Raw genomic sequence first — 19,048 nt, 5'->3', positions numbered from 1 at the left:
TTTATAAAGATGATAATAATAAACATTACGTCACGTTTTACCCTTTTGAAGGATGACACTAGTATCAAATATTGATTATATATTGACCGATACTTCTATTGGATCGCATTATTTAGGAATGAACTTAACAGATAAAAAAGAACGTGAATGACCAAAATCGGAAAAGTGAAATAAAAAATATTCATATACAGTATATATATATATATATATATATATATATATGTATTTGTTCTATTATTAAATTACATACTTTATATACTCTAATATTGGTTTTTTTTAATGTGCATGCTTTATTTTTTTTGTTGTTTTGTATGAAAAATATAATATAATATAATATATATATATATATAAAAAATCATATAAATACAGGTTTTGTATTATTATCATCAGACAGTTTATATTATCTGGAGATAATTAACATTGTTCATGTAATTACTGATTATTTGGTGTCTCCGTCTGATGATCTTTGTGCAGCTGATGTTGATTATCTTTAAACATCACATTCGGCTCGTTCCGGACGAGCCAGTCCTGCGCAGAACCGATCGGCCCACAATGCATGCTGGGAAACGTGCCTGGCTGTCTCCGGATCAAAGAGCTGATTGGCTCTTAGATTTGACAACAAACCACGTTTTGTAGAAAATCCTATTTTCTGTGTAATTGTAATATTTAACGCTCGATTGTTGGTTATTAGTCTCATGTTGTGCAATGAAGGTTTTATCTAAAAACATAACTTGTGTGATTGATAATAATAATAAACACATATCAATGAATGAATCCGATTGAGGTCTGTGAACTACAAGTAGCCTACAGGTCGGATCTAACAGGAAGTTACTGTTTCTGTGACTTCCTGTTTATTCTCTGAAGTCTGAAAACTGTCCGACTTGACCTCAGTATCTGGTCACCGCCCCCTGCTGCTGTCGCCTTCATCTCCAACGAGCCTAATGATTCTAGGTCTCTGCTAATGAGCCTCCTCCTCCTCTTCCTCTTCCCACACTACTGCGTCGTGACATTTCAGATTATGGCAAAGTGGGCGAAGAGACAAAGAGACAAACCCAAAAGTGAGACGATCTTCAGCTGAACCCATTGTGGAACAAAGACAGAACACCTGCCCTCTCTGAGAGTCTCCCTGTCTTATTAGTGCTGTAAACAAAGTCTGGTCTGAGATCAAACAAACGATGACGTTCTTTCCTTTTGTTCCACAGCTTCTGGGTTCTTTTTTTTTTTTTTTTAAATGTCAGGACTCTCATTATGAATGTTACCCAGCATGCCACACCCACAGCAAAGCCTCGCCACAACAGGGTGTGTTCAGGGACCGCAGGGTTAGCAGGTGATTCCTTTCAGTGAGGCAGAAACACACACAGGAGGCAAACATGCTCACGATTATCCAATGTTTTTTGCACCAAAAGAAAGTTTTAAACTTTTGTATTTATGGTTGTTTTTCATTGTTTGTCATCTTTGATGGAAAACTTCATTTTTCAACTGTAAAATCATCGTTTTCCAAAAGAAATCTTTGTCGTTAATAACTAAGTCTGAGAGGATCTTTTGAAGAACTTTTCAGCTTCAGCCTCAAAGATCAGAAGATCACGTTTCTGATGACTTCAGCAAAGCCGAAAGGAATTCGCTGAAGTTTTACAAAAACTCCCACAAAGACAGTTTAAAAATTGACGAGAGTCATCCTCCTCTGAGTGAAGTCTAACACCAATAAAGTGAGTCACGAGCAGCTGAAAGGTTGAACATTACACACAGAGTCTCACACAAGGCTTCCATCGCTGACAGACAAACCAGCAAGTAGAACTACAAAACCTCTCAGACAACATTTACTTCTATATTTAGTCACTGGAGGAAACTGACAAACAAACTAACTATCTTTTATGTGAGGACGTGTTAATAATAAAGAGTTAAAAACTGTCTCTGTTTCTGATAAAGTCGACTCATCGTGGAAGTCTTTGTAGCGTTTGTACTTTCTTTTCTACTCCAGGAATTTACAAGTAAAATACTGAGGAAATATCTCCTCTGACTCTCTTGTTTGCTGGAGGTCTTGTTTTCTGACTCTTGTTTTCTGGAGGTCTTGTTTTCTGGAGGTCTTGGTTTCTGACTCTCTTGGTTTCTGGAGGTCTTGGTTTCTAACTATCTTGTTTTCTGGAGGTCTTGTTTTCTAACTCTCTTGTTTTCTGGAGGTCTTGTTTTCTGACTCTTGTTTTCTGGAGGTCTTGTTTTCTGGAGGTCTTGTTTTCTGACTCTTGTTTTCTGGAGGTCTTGGTTTCTGACTCTCTTGGTTTCTGGAGGTCTTGGTTTCTGACTCTCTTGGTTTCTGGAGGTCTTGGTTTCTGACTCTCTTGGTTTCTGGAGGTCTTGTTTTCTAACTCTTTTGTTTTCTGGAGGTCTTGTTTTCTGACTCTTGTTTTCTGGAGGTCTTGTTTTCTAACTATTTTGTTTTCTGGAGGTCTTGTTTTCTAACTCTCTTGTTTTCTGGAGGTCTTGTTCTCTGGAGGTCTTGTTTTCTGACTCTCTTGTTCTCTGGAGGTCTTGTTTTCTGACTCTCTTGTTTTCTGGAGGTCTTGTTTTCTGACTCTTGTTTTCTGGAGGTCTTGGTTTCTGGGGGTCTTGGTTATCTGTCCTCTATGCGGTCACATCCTCACAGCAGATAACCAAACAGACGGCGACATTACGCAGAAGAGGAAAGAGAGGAAGCGTCCGGCTCAGACACAGCGAGGATCAAAAGCACCGTCAACTTATTCAGCCAGCGGCATCATGGGAAAAAACTAAAGACAGAAACATTCTCCCGTGTTTGCACACAGCAAAGACAAATCAACCTGGAAACTAGTTCCTCCTGAACGAGTCCAGAGAAGAAGACGTTACGTAACAGACCTGCAGTGGAGAGCCGGCTGTGAGCAGAGAGCTGCTAAATATAACCAGAGATATCTGAAGGAACAAGACTCTAATATTAGAAAAGCGACAGAAAGAATCTACTTCATCCTGATTATAAAGGCCGGATATTTTAACAATATGGCCGCCACAAAAAGAGCCCAATGATCACCAAACAACCACCAACCGCCATCTTTAATTAGAGGAATTAAACTACTTGATACGTCAGCACCAACCGGAATATAAACAAATCATCAAGTATCTAATATAGGACTGCAACAGTTATGCAATAGTCATTATTGATTCATATTTTCTAGATTAATCGTTTAGTTTTAAAAAATGGTAGAAAATAGTAAAAAAAAAAGTTAATCTTTCTTTCTCAAAGTCGATGGTCTTTAAATGTCTCGTTTTCTTTTCTTTATTTTATTATTATCATTTTATTATATTATTATTATTATTTTATTATCTTTGAATATTCAGTGAGGATTTTCTGCTTTTCTGCTCAAATATTACAACAAACTCAACACGTTTTTTAACAATTTTCTTACATTTTACAGACCAAATAACTTTATGAATCTAGAAAACAATCAGCAGGATTAATCAATAATAACAATAATTGAAACATTAAGACCAGTTTGAATCAGCTCTAAGATTTAATGGATTCGTCCGTGGTCCAGAATGCATCTCTCCACCAGGTTTGATGAAAATCAAGCCGGTAGTATTTCCTGCTGACAAAGAAACTGAAAACATAGCCTCTTTGGTGAAATAATGAGCAGTAATTCAGACTATTTAAGTCTTCAATTAATCTTCAAAATGATTCTAAAACTCAAAAAACTCTAGAAACAAAGTCGTCCTGAGTCACTTGAACATTTAAGAGAGAACGAGCCGGATTAACTCGGGTCAAAGTCGACCTGGAGAAAAGCCAGAGAAACTAATGAGCCATGTGACGAAACCAGGACCAGGAAACAGGATATAGATATATAAAAATATAAATATTATTATAAGAAGAACCTCTATGAACTCATAGCTGGAGGCTGAAGTGTTTCTCAATCTCTCATCTTCTAGAGACACATTCAGACGAGCCCAAACACAACCAGGCCTCCTCCCAACACACGATATTACCCAGCATTCAACAGTGGTGCCGGCCTCGCTCCGTACCAGGAGAGGCGTTTGGGTCTCAAAGGTCCTCGACAACATGTGACCCACACACACACACACACACACACACACACACACAGGATCAGCTGACCCCCCCCCTGAAAGTGTGGACAAAGTACCGGCTCTAAAAAACTAGTGATTAAAGGAGACGGACGAACGTCTGCTGCTAAAAATAAAACATCACGACTCTAAAAACATTAACAATAGCTGAACTCCTGGCATCAACATACATGAGAATACTTTAATTAGACTCACATCTATAAATATTAATACTTTTACACACTCGATGTGCTGAAGCTTGATGTGATGAAGCTGTGTATGTATATGAGCGCGTGTGTGTGCGCGTGTGAGCGTGTGTGTGAGCGTGTGTGCGAGCGCGTGTGAGCGTGTGTGAGCGTGTGTGTGTGTGTGAGCGCGTGTGAGCGTGTGTGTGTGTGTGTGTGAGCGCGTGCGCGTGTGTGAGCATGTGTGTGTGTGAGCGTGTGTGAGCATGTGTGTGAGCGCGTGTGAGCGTGAGCGTGTGTGTGTGAGCGCGTGTGTGTGCGCGTGTGAGCGTGTGTGTGTGCGCGTGTGTGAGCGTGTGTGTGTGAGCGCGTGTGAGCGTGTGTGTGTGTGCGCGTGTGAGCGCGTGTGAGCGTGTGTGTGAGCGCGTGTGAGCATGTGTGTGTGAGCGTGTGTGTGTGTGTGAGCATGTGTGTGCCTGCGTGTGTGAATGTGTGTGAGAGCGTGTGAGCGCGTGTGAGAGCGTGTGTGTGTGAGCGTGTGTGTACGTGTTAGCATGTGTGTGCTCCTGCGTGTGAACGTGCGTGTGAGCTTGTGTGTGTGAGCGTGAGTACGTGTGTGTGTGAGTGTGTTTTAACCAAAACACAACAACAACCTGAGACTCCTCCCTCAGACCGAGGGCTAGACGGTGTGTAAGTGGACACTCTTCATCTCCTCACTGACTCAGCTCACATTCCCTCATCACACACACACACACACACACACACACACACACACACACACACACACACACACACACACACACACACGTCTGAACTCCAACCAGGAGAAAGTAAGAGCTGCAGAATCTGCTGCAGGGCGGCTAGCATTAGTTAGCATTAGCCTAGCTTAAAAAAGCTCTAAAAACACAGCTCTTATTCTGTGAGCGTGAGTGAAGTTGGTGGTTTAGAAGACGTTTCATTTTAAACTGTTTAATGAGTGATTCAACACGACTGAACACGGGATGGAAAAACATGTTTCCTTTAAACCATCGCTAAAACGACACCGTTTATCACAGACAGAAGATGTAAAAACCATCATTATTGTCAGATTTTCATCTCTCCGAGGGTCTTTGAACACATCATGTGTGCAGAAGGTTTCTGTCAGAAATAGCAACCAGAACGAAGCCTACAACAGTGATACCTCATTAAAAAACATGTTATTCTACATGTTCTCTTTATAAATGTCTCCTCTAATGAAGAGTTCACTTTAAACACATTGTGATAAAAACATTAAATTATGAACTCATCAGTGAAACTATGACGTCATGATGGATTCATCTGAGACCAACAGTCATGTGACCAGAAATCAGAGAAACTCTGACTGAACTTCAGGAAGTGAACACAGAGAGGAGAGGAGAGGAGAGGAGAGGAGAAGAAGAGAGGAGAGGAAGAGAAGAGAGGAGAGGAGAGGAGAGGAGGAGAGGAGAGGAAGAGAGACATCTCTTGACTCCAACATCCAGAATAAACTTCCAGGATATTCCTCAACAGTTCCTCTCAGTACGACACAATACGTCTGATCAGAGCTCTCTCTCTCTCTCTCTCTCTCTCTCTCTCTCTCTCTCTCTCTCTCTCTCTCTCTCTCTCTCTCTCTCTCTCTCTCTCTCTCGTATCTTTAATGGATGAGGATGCACATAAACAGCTTATCCTGAATGAGACACTTGGACGTGAGCCGTTACCCAGCATGCCAAGCGCCTTTCAGGAAGTCACGTCTCTGCAAGCCAAAAAAAAACAAAAAACAACCTGAAACATGTTCAGACTTCTGACTAAATTACTTTCTCTCTCACACACACACACACACACACACACACACACACACACACACACACACACACACACACACACACACATCCAATAACCGCTTCCTGAAGAGGACTTTGATCGCTGGAGTGACTGAACTTTGTGAAGCACCGCCCGCTTTACAATAAGCACTATTGTGTGTGTGTGACATAATGTCACTTTGTGTCAATAAAACGGCCATAAAAGAAGGATGTGGTGAGTCAAAGTCCCATCAGGAGTCAGGAGTTTGCTGACGGGAGGCCTCCACCCGAACGAATGCATGCAGGGACACGTTTGCATTATGTTTATATGATACACATATATAAATACCACAAACCGCATTCATGTCCTCAAAGAAACATGAGTGACAGAGCAGGACGTAATCAAAGACATAATGTGCTTTTTGAGGAGCTTCAAAGCAGCTTTAAGAGAATAAAATCCCCTTAATGGTCATTTCAAAAGCAGCTTCAGCATAAAAGCTGTGGACAATAACAATAAGCACAGAGAGTGCTTATGTAATCATGCAACACACAGCACGTATGAAACACACACACACACACACACACACACACACACACACACACACACACTCCCTGCATGCACATCCACACCTCTGAGGAGGAAACATGATCTTTAATAATATCACAAAGGCCAGAAAACCCCAACCGGCCCTCTGCTTTCCTTCTTATGCAAAGCATGTCCATTGATTCTTCTTCCCAGGCCCTCTCTCTCTGTGTGTGTGTGTGTGTGTGTGTGTGTGTGTGTGTGTGTGTGTGTGTGTGTGTGTGTGTGTGTGTGTGTGTGTGTGTGTGTGTGTGTGTAGGCCGCAGCCATGCTTATACATTGTGAGATGTGACATGTTTGCTGTACGACAACACAGCCTCGCATGTTCTAATGTAACGAGGCTCGTGCTGAAGAAAAACGCTCGTTATGCTCGATGTGTGCGTGCGCACCCTCCTCTTCCTCCTCATTTTAGCTCCAGTTTTCCAGACGACGAAACCGAACCTCGGGTCAAAAAAAAAACGTGAGAATTTCGGACTCGCGTCGCTTGCCAGTCACACACGCGCGCCATGCACAGTGATTCATCAGTTCTTCCGATGTGGGAGACGGTTACCGTGAATTCGGCTTGAATATAATCCACAAAAACTCACTGTTTTTTAGGAATAATCCCACTTTTAAACACTGTTTGCCTACGTGTTCTTTCACGGGATAACACCCTTTGGCAGTAAAAGTTGGAGCCCTACTGCAATAAAAAAAGAGGCACGGTGAATTATTTTAGTGCCGAATGGTAGAGCGGGTCATACTTATTTAAGATATGTATTTAATTATGTTGTTTTAACAGCACGCCTCTATTTATCTCCATAAAAAACCTTAAATTGACGCATATTTGAAGGCAGTCTGGCTAACTCTCAACAATAGTGTGTTGACAGCCCGCTGTAGCTAACATCACTCAGCAGCGGCTCTGTCCGTGTTTCTTACCTCGTCTTGAGCTCGTGAACTCCCGGTGGTTGTGTTTTAAAATCCCCGAGAAAGAGAGAAAAACGTTCCACACCCACCACCACCACCACCACCCACCCAATCTGGTGGTTCGTCCCCGGATGATAAGGTGTCCTCTCTGGCCACACTCTCCTCCAGACTCCCGCAGCAGCAGATACTGGGAAAAAAAAAACCGGCCCCGTGACGTCACGGGGCTGGATGAGGAAAAGAGGAGTGTCCCACCAGGGGGCGCTGTGCGGGTCTTTAAAGGTCTATTATTACATTTATTTAATCTTTTTTATCTTTAACAGTGTTTTTTTATATTTTTAATTTATTTGTACTTTTGTTGTATGTATTGTAGATTTATATAGATAAGTAATATTTTATTTGACTAAGTTTTATATTTTTTTATAATTTACAAAATCCTTTATTTTCTATATTTTTTTATATTTCTTTATAAGAGTAACTGTAAAGTAGAAATAAAGTATTATAATTGTGATGCTGCAGTAAGAGAAGTACTAAGATCTTCAAACATTATTATTTTTATTTTATTTTATTTATTATTATATTTACTTAATCATATATATTTTTGTATCACCAACAGTTCAACAGTGTACTTTTTATAATTTTATTGTATTCATACTTTTAGTATATATTGTAGCATTATGTACATAATTTACAGTCTAATTTTATTTTTCTTAAGTTTCTTTATAAGAGCAGTAATATAGAAATACTCATAAAAATACTAATTTTGCAGAATAATATAGTACATTTATTCAAGTACTGTATAAATATATATTTTTTCATTTATACTTTTAGTGTATACTGTAGAATGATGTACATGTTTACATTTTATTTTACCAAGTTTTATTTTATATATATTTTACAAAGTCCTTTATTTTCTATTATTTCTCATATTTCTTTATAAGGAGAGTAGAAATACTCTACAAGTCCGGCGTTCAGAAATGTACTTAAGTAGAAGTACAAAAGTATGAGCATCAGAATATACTTAAAGTACTAATAGTACAAGTATTAATCATGCAGAATAATATATGTATATATATATATATATATATATATATATACATGTATAGCAGGAGAACTTTGACCAGATGGTGGCGCTAGAGGAAAAGTGACAGGATGACCAAAGTCAGTAGGGTTCATCCTCTGGGGATCATCAACGTCTCAACCAAATTTCATGACAATCCATCCAGTAGCTGTTGAGATATTTCACTTCTTTAACTCTTTATCTTGCTGAAGTCGTTTGTCTTTATCGCTGATTTATTTCCTCCTGATTTCACTTTTATACTCTTTATTATGTTCTATATGTTCTATATGTTCTATGTTCTGTGAGCTGAAGGTTCTTATGATCATTGTCTCCACCGCTCCACACTCTCTGCTGCCATATGTGAGCAGTAATACCTTAAAGAGGAGGATTAACGGGGATAACGTCAAAGACGACAACAATGGTGCTAATCTCTGTCTGCTGCTGATAGATTAAGACAATTCTTTTTTGCACTACAAGTTATCAGAATGGTTATGTTTAAATATGCAAATGAAGCGGTATCTTATTAAATGTGAACTGTGGATGAAAAGCAGGTTCAAAGCTCTTGTTTCATTTATTTGACATGTCAGAGTCAAAGGTTTTCACGGAGGGAATTTATTTTTATCTCTGCGTCAAACATCTACTGTTAACAGCCATGAACTAATCTGTTCTCTCCATGTTTTTATTAATAACATGTTGTATAAATCAGCTCTGAAACAAACAGTGTTGCAGTGTTTTTGTAGTTCCTCCAGACTTAAAGTTGCTACGAGGAACTTTCATGTTGCGTTGATTCTGTCGCCCCCTGTGGACTGAAGAGGTAGTGTCTCTGAGAAAACCTCTCATTCTACTCAAAACAGGATTACAGACTATTTGAGATGAATCTGTTTGTTTTTAGTCTGTTGGTTGTTTCTTTTATTGTTCGGCCCTTTTTTTAATCCTTGAAAAAGAGAAATATTTCTGGTAAAATAAAGATTATATGAAATAAACAAGTTGTTTTGTGTGTATTTCTGTTTTTAATTGGCCTTATTGCCAAAATACAACGTAATCTAAAGTCTTTTCTTTAGTGAACACACCACCAGGTCCACGTGGTAGCAGTTTAAGAAATTAAATTCCATTTTTTTTCCATTTCTCTGAGTATGTTCTTGACTTCTAGCGTTGGTTTTTAAAAGTTGAGACAACCTCACCGCCAGGTCCATTTAGTGGCCGCTCCGGAGCTTTCGGTCAGATCACATGAGCTTCAACTGATCCAGTTCATCGGAACGTCTGAGAATAATCCGGTTTACCGTAGGTTGAAATGACGAGGCGTCAAAAGTAGAGACAGAAAACCTCAAGCACTGAACCACCTCCGTGACGACATCCACAGATGAAGACCATGAGATGTGGTTGAAAGCTATTAAGTGGCCTTAGGGAAGGTTACTTTGCCAGACTGAATCACCGTCGTCTCAGTCAGCGAGGAATTCAATTTGCCTCCATTTTAACGTCTCTTTTATCTATTCTTTTGGTTATTAATATTAAAAGGATCCACTTAACGAGCTCATGAGTGCGACGACAAAACGCGATTCAAGAGTCATGAATGTTTCAGTGTTTGAGTAACGAAACACCGAGTCTGAAGAACAAGTCACTCAACAGGCTGGAAGCTGAGAGCGGCAGCTTGAGGACACGTCCAGGCTCAAATCAAGAGGTTTTTGTGACTCTTTAGAGGCGCTTTTATACAAGAATACAAATCTATATGTTGTATATTTTTATATATGTCAACAAATCCTACAAAAAAAAAGACCAAAAACTAACAGTTTAGTTCGTCTCTAAATACTTTCTGACTTCCTGTCTTTGGCTGTCGGCTCAAAGCTCGTTGTTAATCCTTAAAAATATAAAGTTTCATGTTTTAAAAAGTCTAACTTTTGTATTAAATGTTACTCAAACAAGAGGGAAAAAGTGGTTCGCATTGAAATACACAAACACTACTTAGTACACCAGAAAAAGATGCATAATCACATACTTTGTACTTACTTACTGCAGCTTTCAAAGTACTGTTGCATGCAGTATGCTTTCAGGAACGTTGTCCCTAATCTATATGCTGGTATAGACTCACAGTGCAAAGGATTGTGGGTCAGAAAAGCCAGAGAAACATGCTGGTATTTCAGGTATTTAACACACTAAGTATCGGGACATATTCAATCTGATTTCTAGAACGCTGAATATCATAACAGTACGGATATCAGAAGCCACACAGAGATGTTCAACAGGTTGTGACCTCCTCTGGCTGCTCTCACCCACAATCCTTTGCTGCAGCAGATAAACCAGCAAGAGGGTGAAAGTTCAAGGTGCCATGTGATGAGGAAGTAGTCTGCCCCCCCCAACACCCCCTAAGGCCTTAAACCCTGAACCCTTAGTCTGTCAGACTCTTTCCTCACGAGTTAAGGCATCATCTTCAAAATAATCTATATTTGTTTGTGTCCAAAAAACAGCTTTAATATCAAAATAAAAAGGAATGTTTGATGAATAAAGATGTGAAATACAATCTGTGCTCACACTCCTCTGATTTACTTTAATCCTTAATGTCCGTGTACTTTTACTGTGCCGTCCTCTTCATTCACTTTCATCCTGGTAAAGCCATGTTTAATGTCACGACGCTATGCATTGTGGGAAGGCAGACTTTATGTAAAAGGTTCATAAAAAGGTCTGAAAATGTCTGCGAGAGTTTAAAGGAACGTCTGAGTGTGTAGAGAGATTAAAACTATGCTGACTGAATACAACGGTACGTACTTTGTGAAGGCAGCTACAGTGTACTAAATATAGAAGTATGAGAAGTGGAACACAGACAGAGCATTTCGTTTGGGTCTATTTTCAGCAGCGGATTAATCCACATTTGGTAATCTAGTGACTGTATATATACAGCTCCAGAGATCAACCTGAGGGTCACGAGACCGGTACCAGGGCAGCAAAGGAGGAAAGAGAAGAACCACTTCATCTGGTTTTTGCTCTTGTTTTGTGAGATTAGGGGAAACAATAGAAAACTTTCTGTATCTCAATGTCAATAACCATTGACCAAGATTATGTCCTCTCATCTGGGCCCTTAGATCTCCTCTGTTTAACCTAAAGTATGTATATATATATATATATATATATATATATATATACATATATATATATATATATATATATATATATATATATATATATATATATATATATATATATATATATATACATATATATGTCTCACTGCAAGTTAATAAACACGTTTGCTGACATTTGTTTTACTGTCTTGATACTTCAAGATTCATTGATAAATAAATATATATATATAACGGCAGCAAAGGGGAGGGGGGGGGGGGGGGTCCTCCAAAGGATGCAGCCCCTCCTAGTCCTGAAAGTGAAAGTGAAGTCTGTAAAATCTGACTCCATTTTAAAGTAGACATCCAGAGGAGAAACAGGACGTCTGAGGCAGGTTGAGTTGACTCTAATATTCTATCTTGCTGTTGATTCATCTGACAATATTTTCTGATACATTGTTTATTAGTCCGTTTTAATAGATAACAGAAATCCACCCATGTGTGTCGCAGAGCACAGAGTGTGGTCTTCATATGTAGTCATTTCTTTCTGAGCCGTCGCAGCTACATGACAGGGTGTTTATCATTATGAGGGCTGGAAAAGACATATGTTTGATCAAACGAGTGTGAAGGAAAGAAGAGTAGTTTCATTTAGTCTCAACATGAAGTAACTCCTCCCCTGACCAGCTCACTGAGAGCAACGGACCATACCGATCATGTAGCAGGTGAAAGTGAAAGTTGTTTCTGCTGATATATAAATATATAACTATATATGTATATTACTTTGTTACAGGTGAGGTATAAAGTGCTCTGATCAGTCCCTGGACTTTCTTCAAGCACAACATCAGGTTTGTTTCTCCATGAAGTCCTCTGATGACGTTGTTCATGAATCATTGTGCCATCGCTCACACCTCAAAGTTCTACTGAAGTCTGGTTTAGTTTTAGTCAAATCCTGGTTTTTGGTGAACTCTGTTGTGATTATGCTTCATCAACTTTATCTTTAAATACATCCAATCAACTTTTACATGTTCAATATTCTTATTTTTCAGTAACAAATGAATAAAAGACCCTGTGATGTAGTGTGACTTTGTCAGTCTGAGCTCACATTTAACTGTTTTACTGCAGATATGGGATCATGGTGGAGCTCTACCCCTCCACCCCCTCCACGTAAGATCATTTTAGAAAATCATTCATAAAAAGTTACACAAATGTTGTAGGATTTTTATCTCATATGAACATGTGTCGTTCTTTTCAGTTTTAAGTGAACCATGGAGGAAAATCAACTGGGGGTGAGAGTTCACTGTATTACTGATAAATGCTCTCAAACTACCAACATCACACGCTCACTTCATACCAAATACTCGTTTTTCTCACTGATGTGCAATTACTTATTTGTGTTTTTAATCCTGCTCTTGAATTACTTGATTTCCAAAAAAAACACGTCTGTCCATTTATAGTCCAAAACTAAACCTTTCATGGATCGTAAAACTTTATTGAACATTGATCATGTTGACTCAACAGTCAGTTCCATCCCGTTTTTACATGTTTAGGCAACAAAACCACGAATAGTTAGGTTTAGACGACTAAACCAACGGTTATGTTTAGACGACTAAACCAACGGTTAGGTTTAGACGACTAAACCAACGGTTAGGTTTAGACGACTAAACCAACGGTGAGGTTTAGACGACTAAACCAACGGTGAGGTTTAGACGACTAAACCAACGGTGAGGTTTAGACGACTAAACCAACGGTTAGGTTTAGACGACTAAACCAACGGTGAGGTTTAGACGACTAAACCAACGGTTAGGTTTAGACGACTAAACCAACGGTTAGGTTTAGACGACTAAACCAACGGTGAGGTTTAGACGACTAAACCAACGGTTAGGTTTAGACGACTAAACCAACGGTGAGGTTTAGACGACTAAACCAACGGTGAGGTTTAGACGACTAAACCAACGGTTAGGTTTAGACGACTAAACCAACGGTGAGGTTTAGACGACTAAACCAACGGTTAGGTTTAGACGACTAAACCAACGGTGAGGTTTAGACGACTAAACCAACGGTTAGGTTTAGACGACTAAACCAACGGTGAGGTTTAGACGACTAAACCAACAGTTAGGACTTTAACCAGAAGACCGGTGTTCAACCCTGTGTTGTGGTTTTGTTGCATAAACCTAACCGTTGGTTTTGTTGTCTAAACCTGTTTGTTGGACCCGTCCACCAACAGTCGTCTTTTTGGATATTATAAAGTACGTCACTTGCTCTGACTGTTGCTTATTAACCTGGATGCATTTAGTTTGCGTGTTCACCACAAATAAGGATCTTAATTCACTTTCCATTGGCATTATTTTCATCCTCAGCGACACAAATTCAAACAGACAATTCATGTCCCTGTACACGAAACCAATAGAATGTATTTCGTTAGTATGTTACGAACTGCGGGACACCGGGCTGACAAAAGAGGCCAATTGACAGTTGTGACAGGAGTCAAGAGTACAGAAATAATTTGAGATATTTAACTACTTATTTGTGTCTGCTGGGCTTCTCAGTGATGTACGTTTGTTGTTTTACTCCCTGAGCAGAGACAAACAGAGCGCTATGCAGCGTGTGAAGGACTACAATCCTCAGACTGAAGGCCTGCAGCTCAGGATTCTTCTTCATGGACCAGTTGGAGCTGGAAAGTCCAGTTTCATCAACTCCGTCCAAAGTGTCTTACAGGACAGAATGTGCAGCCCTGCCCTGGTGGCTAACGACTCTCATTACAGTTTCACCAAGAAGGTACAGAGAAAGGATCTAAAGATTCTCACAGTCTCCAGTTTCCATTTTAAAGGAGCAATAGATTTTTTCTCTATGTTATCATTACAAAGTAAATGTGGATTGAACATCGTAACAGCTGTAGAATAATGACATTGTCAGGGTTTACATTGTTTCCCTGAAAGCAGATCTGTCTGTCAGCAGGTAAGTTCTCCCATAAGACCGGTCCCGCTAGCCATCGGTAGTGTCGCCGAGAATTATGAGTTGCTCCTATACTTATGAAGGTAATAAAAGAACATCATGGAGGCTCCATAGTCAGAACCAATGGAAAACTCTTTATTACTTCTCACATTGTTAACAGCAGCAAATTACAGCTTCTTTTGCTTTTAAGGAGGCATTAAATGACTGAAGAAGAAGAAGAAGAAGAAGAAGAAGAAGAAGAAGAAGAAGAACTATCTCCAGGAAAAACCGGACTAATGTTAACATTAAATGTGGAAACTCAATCCGGCAATAATTTGCAGCAGCCACGCTAACCTTTTCAGCAGCCGCCATTGTTGTTTAGAACGAAGAGTCGTCGCTAGGGATGCCCCTCAAAACCCGGTTCTAAATTAGTAAAACATGGAGTATTGGTAAGGCCCAGGGTTCAGTACAGCGTGAGAACAACCTCCGGTTCTGAAGAGAAACCAGACATAAGGCGTCATAACTGCATTCTTCTCCATTTGTGGTTCACAGTACACAACCTACAAGTTTGAAAAGGAAGGCCAGGACACCTTCTACCCGTTTGTCCTCAATGACATGATGGGCCTGAAAGACAGCAGCTCCAGGAGCAAAAGAGTCCATGTGAAAGACGTCAAGCGGGCGTTGAAGGGACATGTGCAGGACGGTTACACGGTAGAGTTACTGCATTTTAAAACCTCTGACATTATTCAGGTAAACAAACAAGTATGTAATCTGTTTCCGTTGATCTTAGGGATCTTCTAACTAGATTTGACTTTTGTTTTCAGTTCAATCCTGAATCTAAGTTATCGAAGGACGATCAACACTACAACCCTTCCCCATCTGCCAACGACAGAGTGCACGTTCTGGTTTCTGTCATCGATGCCAACACAGCATCTCGTATGGATGATAAAGTTCTGAACGCAATCATTGATATCAGAGAGGAGGCCAGTGACCTGGGTGAGAAATCACCTTTATTCTTTTCCACTCAGTAAATACCCTTTAATCAAAGTACCGACCTTTATATAATTTAGCATTTAAGTCCCTTGCGAATCGGCATCTCTGTGATTCAGGGTCAAATTTAAATACATTTTTATTATTAATATGTTTTTGCAATTTTTTTTCATTTTTCTCCGAATCACGGAGGCTCTGTTGAGAATAATCAATGGAAGTTTTGAAAGCATGGAGACCCATCCACACCGGAGAAGGAGCTCTTTTTGAATATTTGTATGGACATAATTAAGTCTATGTAATATAATATTTACAATATTGAATATAAATATGTTTGTTTTTTAAAATATGAGCAGAGTTTCTTCAAGTTCTAGTGGAACCACGTATTCCCCCGGTAATAAGGCTTTAACAGGATATTACCTGTTGCTTTCTTAATAGTTTTCTGCAGCTGTGATCAATTTGGATAATGTTCACGTTAAAGCTAGAGTGTGGTTCACACACAGCTGATAAAGTCTATCGCTGACCGATAACCCCCCCCCCCCCCCCCCCTCTGTATGTCTGAGTTTGGGGCTGTTCTGGTGTCTGTGGCGAACATCTGAAAAATGCTGATTGTTTTTCAAAACGTGTCGTTTATTAAATCCACTAAAACGTCGTTACATGAGCAGTACACAAAAGTGGCGTCAACCAAACCTCTGCTGTTGACTCTAGCTCTCTGATTGGTTCCACGGTGTGTCGGTTTACCTGTAGGCAGGGAGGAGGGAGAGACCACGCCCCTTTTTGGATTTCCCCAGTGGGCCAAGATCATTTTGCAAGTCAAGAAAGTTGCATTAATTTAACATCTGTGACATTTGTCATCCGGCAGAGGTTCCACAAGTCGCCCTTCTCACCAAAATTGACAAGTTATGTCCTGAAATCAACAAAGATGTCAGGAATATCTACAAGAGCAAGAAAATGAAGGAAACGGTATATCATTATCATTATAATCATTATTATTATAATTATCATTATTATTATTGTTATTAGTTATTTATCGAGTTTGAGATGGAATATAATTTAAGATAGTCGAAACATTTCCAGTGTTTCTTCACAAAGCTCTGTACTGTAATCTGTGAACTGAGATGTTGTGATCTTTAACACAGATGGAGAAGTTCAGTAAAGAATCGGGAATTCCCATGAACTGTGTCTTCGCCGTTCAGAACTACTGTGAAGAGATCGACTTAAACAGCGACGCCGACGTTCTCATCCTGAGCTCACTGATGTCCATCGTCAACGCTGGAAATGACTTCCTCAACAAGATAAATGCGTCTAATGTTTATTAAATGCAAAACATTTACACATGCATTTACGTGAACGTGCATCTAAAACACTGATGTTGATTGTTAAATTCTGCCCCCTGCCTCGGTGGCTAACGCTTGCATTGTGGAAGTATGTTGACCAGATCAAGCAGTGATGTACACACTGCTATTTACTTACTCTGTACAAAAAAAAAATCTTCTTTTTCACAATTTCATGCTTCATTTATGCTTCTAAAAAATCAATGATGTTGAACAGGCTTTGAGTCACAGCCCTGTAGTTACGTAACATTACTTTAGTTAACTAACGCTAGCCAGGCTAACACTTACAGTACAACATACAGTCGCTACTTAGCATTTGCTTTTTAGCTTGCAAAACTAGCTGTGAAGATATGTAATATGACTTATACTTGATTAATCTAGTATGTATTGCTAAGTATATATCTAACGCTCCTTTGCGATCAACTGGAGTCCCACAGGGCTCTGTACTGGGCCCAGTCCTCTTCAGCGTACGTTGATGATCCACCTTCTGTGTGTGGGAAAAGCAACAGATGTTGTGTTGAGGGTCACGTCCTGACTTAACTCATGTTGTTTGCAACTGAATGTGTTGAGAACAGTTGGTATGTTCTTCTCCAAAGGCCACAGCAGAGATGTAGAGCAAGACACATAGATTGAAACCTGACATAAAAAGGGTCGTAATAATTTATGTTTGGCCAATTTCATGTTCATCAGAATATGAAATATACTTCCACTCAATGGTTCTCTCTCAGATCACCTCGTTAGAGAAGCAGTTTTAACACAACCCTAAAACCAATGGAGTCCTTTTACAAACGAGCTCTTTAACTTCAGGCAAGATTCAGTTTCCATCATTGTCATATTCTAAGGAAATATAATCCGCTCAGCTGGGACAACCTCATCAAACACAGAGGTCTGCCTAGTATCTAAAGCTGTACAGGGTAAAGCTCCTCCTGTACTTGTTATTGGATCATATCGGCTCATGTTGTTTAGCGTCATTGTATACGTTTTTAATACAATGTAGTATATGCTTTACTATTGCATGCTCTGTTATAATTTGTATTATTCTCATTTACATTTGTCTGAATGCTTTTAAATAAATACATTGAATTAACAGCCACATAATCAATGTCAATCATCATTATTGCATTGTTCATACTTAATATTTTTAATTTTTACTCTGTTACTTTGTTTGCTGAAGTATATTTTTGCTGCCGTTACAAACAAGTTTCCCCCTGGGGATGAATAAAGTACATATCTATCTATCTAATGTTATATGCTCATAAATATTATCTGTTTCAACGTCAACGTGATTGTTACAAGTTCAAAACTGGAACCCCAGTTCAGTCCAGAGGAACCATCTCAGCGAGCGTTCTGCCGCTGAAAAGACCTTTAAAGTGAGATCCAAAGTCAACGTTCACGTTTGGACTAGAGTTCAACAGGATTTACAATATTAAATGTGTCGTCCTCTACATTGTGCTAATGATAGTATATCAGCATTTTAGAGGCTTACTAAGAATCAGATCCACATTTCTCAGTTGAAAGACAATATTGCAAATCTTGGTGAAATATCGTCTAAACTTGAACGTTCAATCAACGTCTTCAAATAGTCGGTGAAAAAACGTTCACTTTGAATAAAGGTCTTTTAAACGTTTTAAACCTCACAGTTAAATATGTAGCAATTAAAGACTTAATCATAGTAACACATCATCGGACACACTGGCCGAGGGGCGTCGACGGTCCGACTTGTAGGGGGCGCTAGAGCGCCTTTTCTTTTACACACAAATATGCAACCTACATCAGATTGCAATTTTCACCAGACCTGACAAGTCTGCAAAATTTGGTGAGTTTCTGAGTACGGCAAGTCCGCCAAATATGCACCCGATGTACGACGTGTATTAGAATTTCATCAGGGTCTTCACTTCAATCTGTGCTCACACTCTGATTTACTTTAATCCTTAATGTCCGTGTACTTTTACTGTGCCGTCCTCTTCATTCACTTTCATCCTGGTAAAGCCATGTTTAGTGTCACGACGCTATGCATTGTGGGAAGGCAGACTTTATGTAAAAGGTTCATAAAAAGGTCTGAAAATGTCTGCGAGGGTTTAAAGGAACGTCTGAGTGAGATTAAATCTACGGTATACATACAGTACATATATATATATACATATATATATATATATATAC

General features: G+C 39.4%; 2 protein-coding genes across 7 annotated transcripts in view; one reads left to right on the top strand and one right to left on the bottom strand.

The window, feature by feature from the left end:
• LOC137871330 (unconventional myosin-VI-like) overlaps window positions 1–7,699 on the bottom strand; it is a 94,795-nt gene extending 87,096 nt beyond the window's left edge. For all 5 annotated transcript variants that reach the window (XM_068709110.1, XM_068709111.1, XM_068709112.1 and 2 more), the window contains exon 1: window positions 7,542–7,699. The gene's annotated coding sequence lies outside the window, so the exon portion shown is untranslated. The remainder of the gene's footprint in view (window positions 1–7,541) is intronic.
• A 4,277-nt stretch (window positions 7,700–11,976) lies between these two features.
• Window positions 11,977–17,977, top strand: LOC137871328 (interferon-induced protein 44-like). 2 transcript variants are annotated; one of them, XM_068709108.1, is made up of 9 exons: window positions 11,977–12,027; window positions 12,427–12,481; window positions 12,759–12,800; window positions 12,889–12,922; window positions 14,216–14,411; window positions 15,120–15,278; window positions 15,392–15,563; window positions 16,417–16,517; window positions 16,694–17,977. In XM_068709108.1, the coding sequence occupies exons 3-9, from the start codon at window positions 12,761–12,763 to the stop codon at window positions 16,871–16,873; spliced, it is 882 nt and encodes a 293-aa protein (XP_068565209.1). In that variant the 5' UTR covers window positions 11,977–12,027; window positions 12,427–12,481; window positions 12,759–12,760; the 3' UTR covers window positions 16,874–17,977. The 2 variants fall into 2 exon arrangements, with proteins under 2 accessions (XP_068565209.1, XP_068565210.1); XM_068709109.1 differs by having other exon boundaries at window positions 11,988–12,031.
• The last annotated feature ends 1,071 nt before the right edge of the window (window positions 17,978–19,048 follow it).

Source organism: Cebidichthys violaceus, unplaced genomic scaffold, assembly GCF_023349555.1.
Source record: "Cebidichthys violaceus isolate CVI_PGR_0920_01 unplaced genomic scaffold, fCebVio1.0.p SCAF_14, whole genome shotgun sequence".
Taxonomy (NCBI): Eukaryota; Metazoa; Chordata; class Actinopteri; order Perciformes; family Stichaeidae; genus Cebidichthys; species Cebidichthys violaceus.
This window is presented reverse-complemented; position numbering and strand designations above follow the sequence as displayed.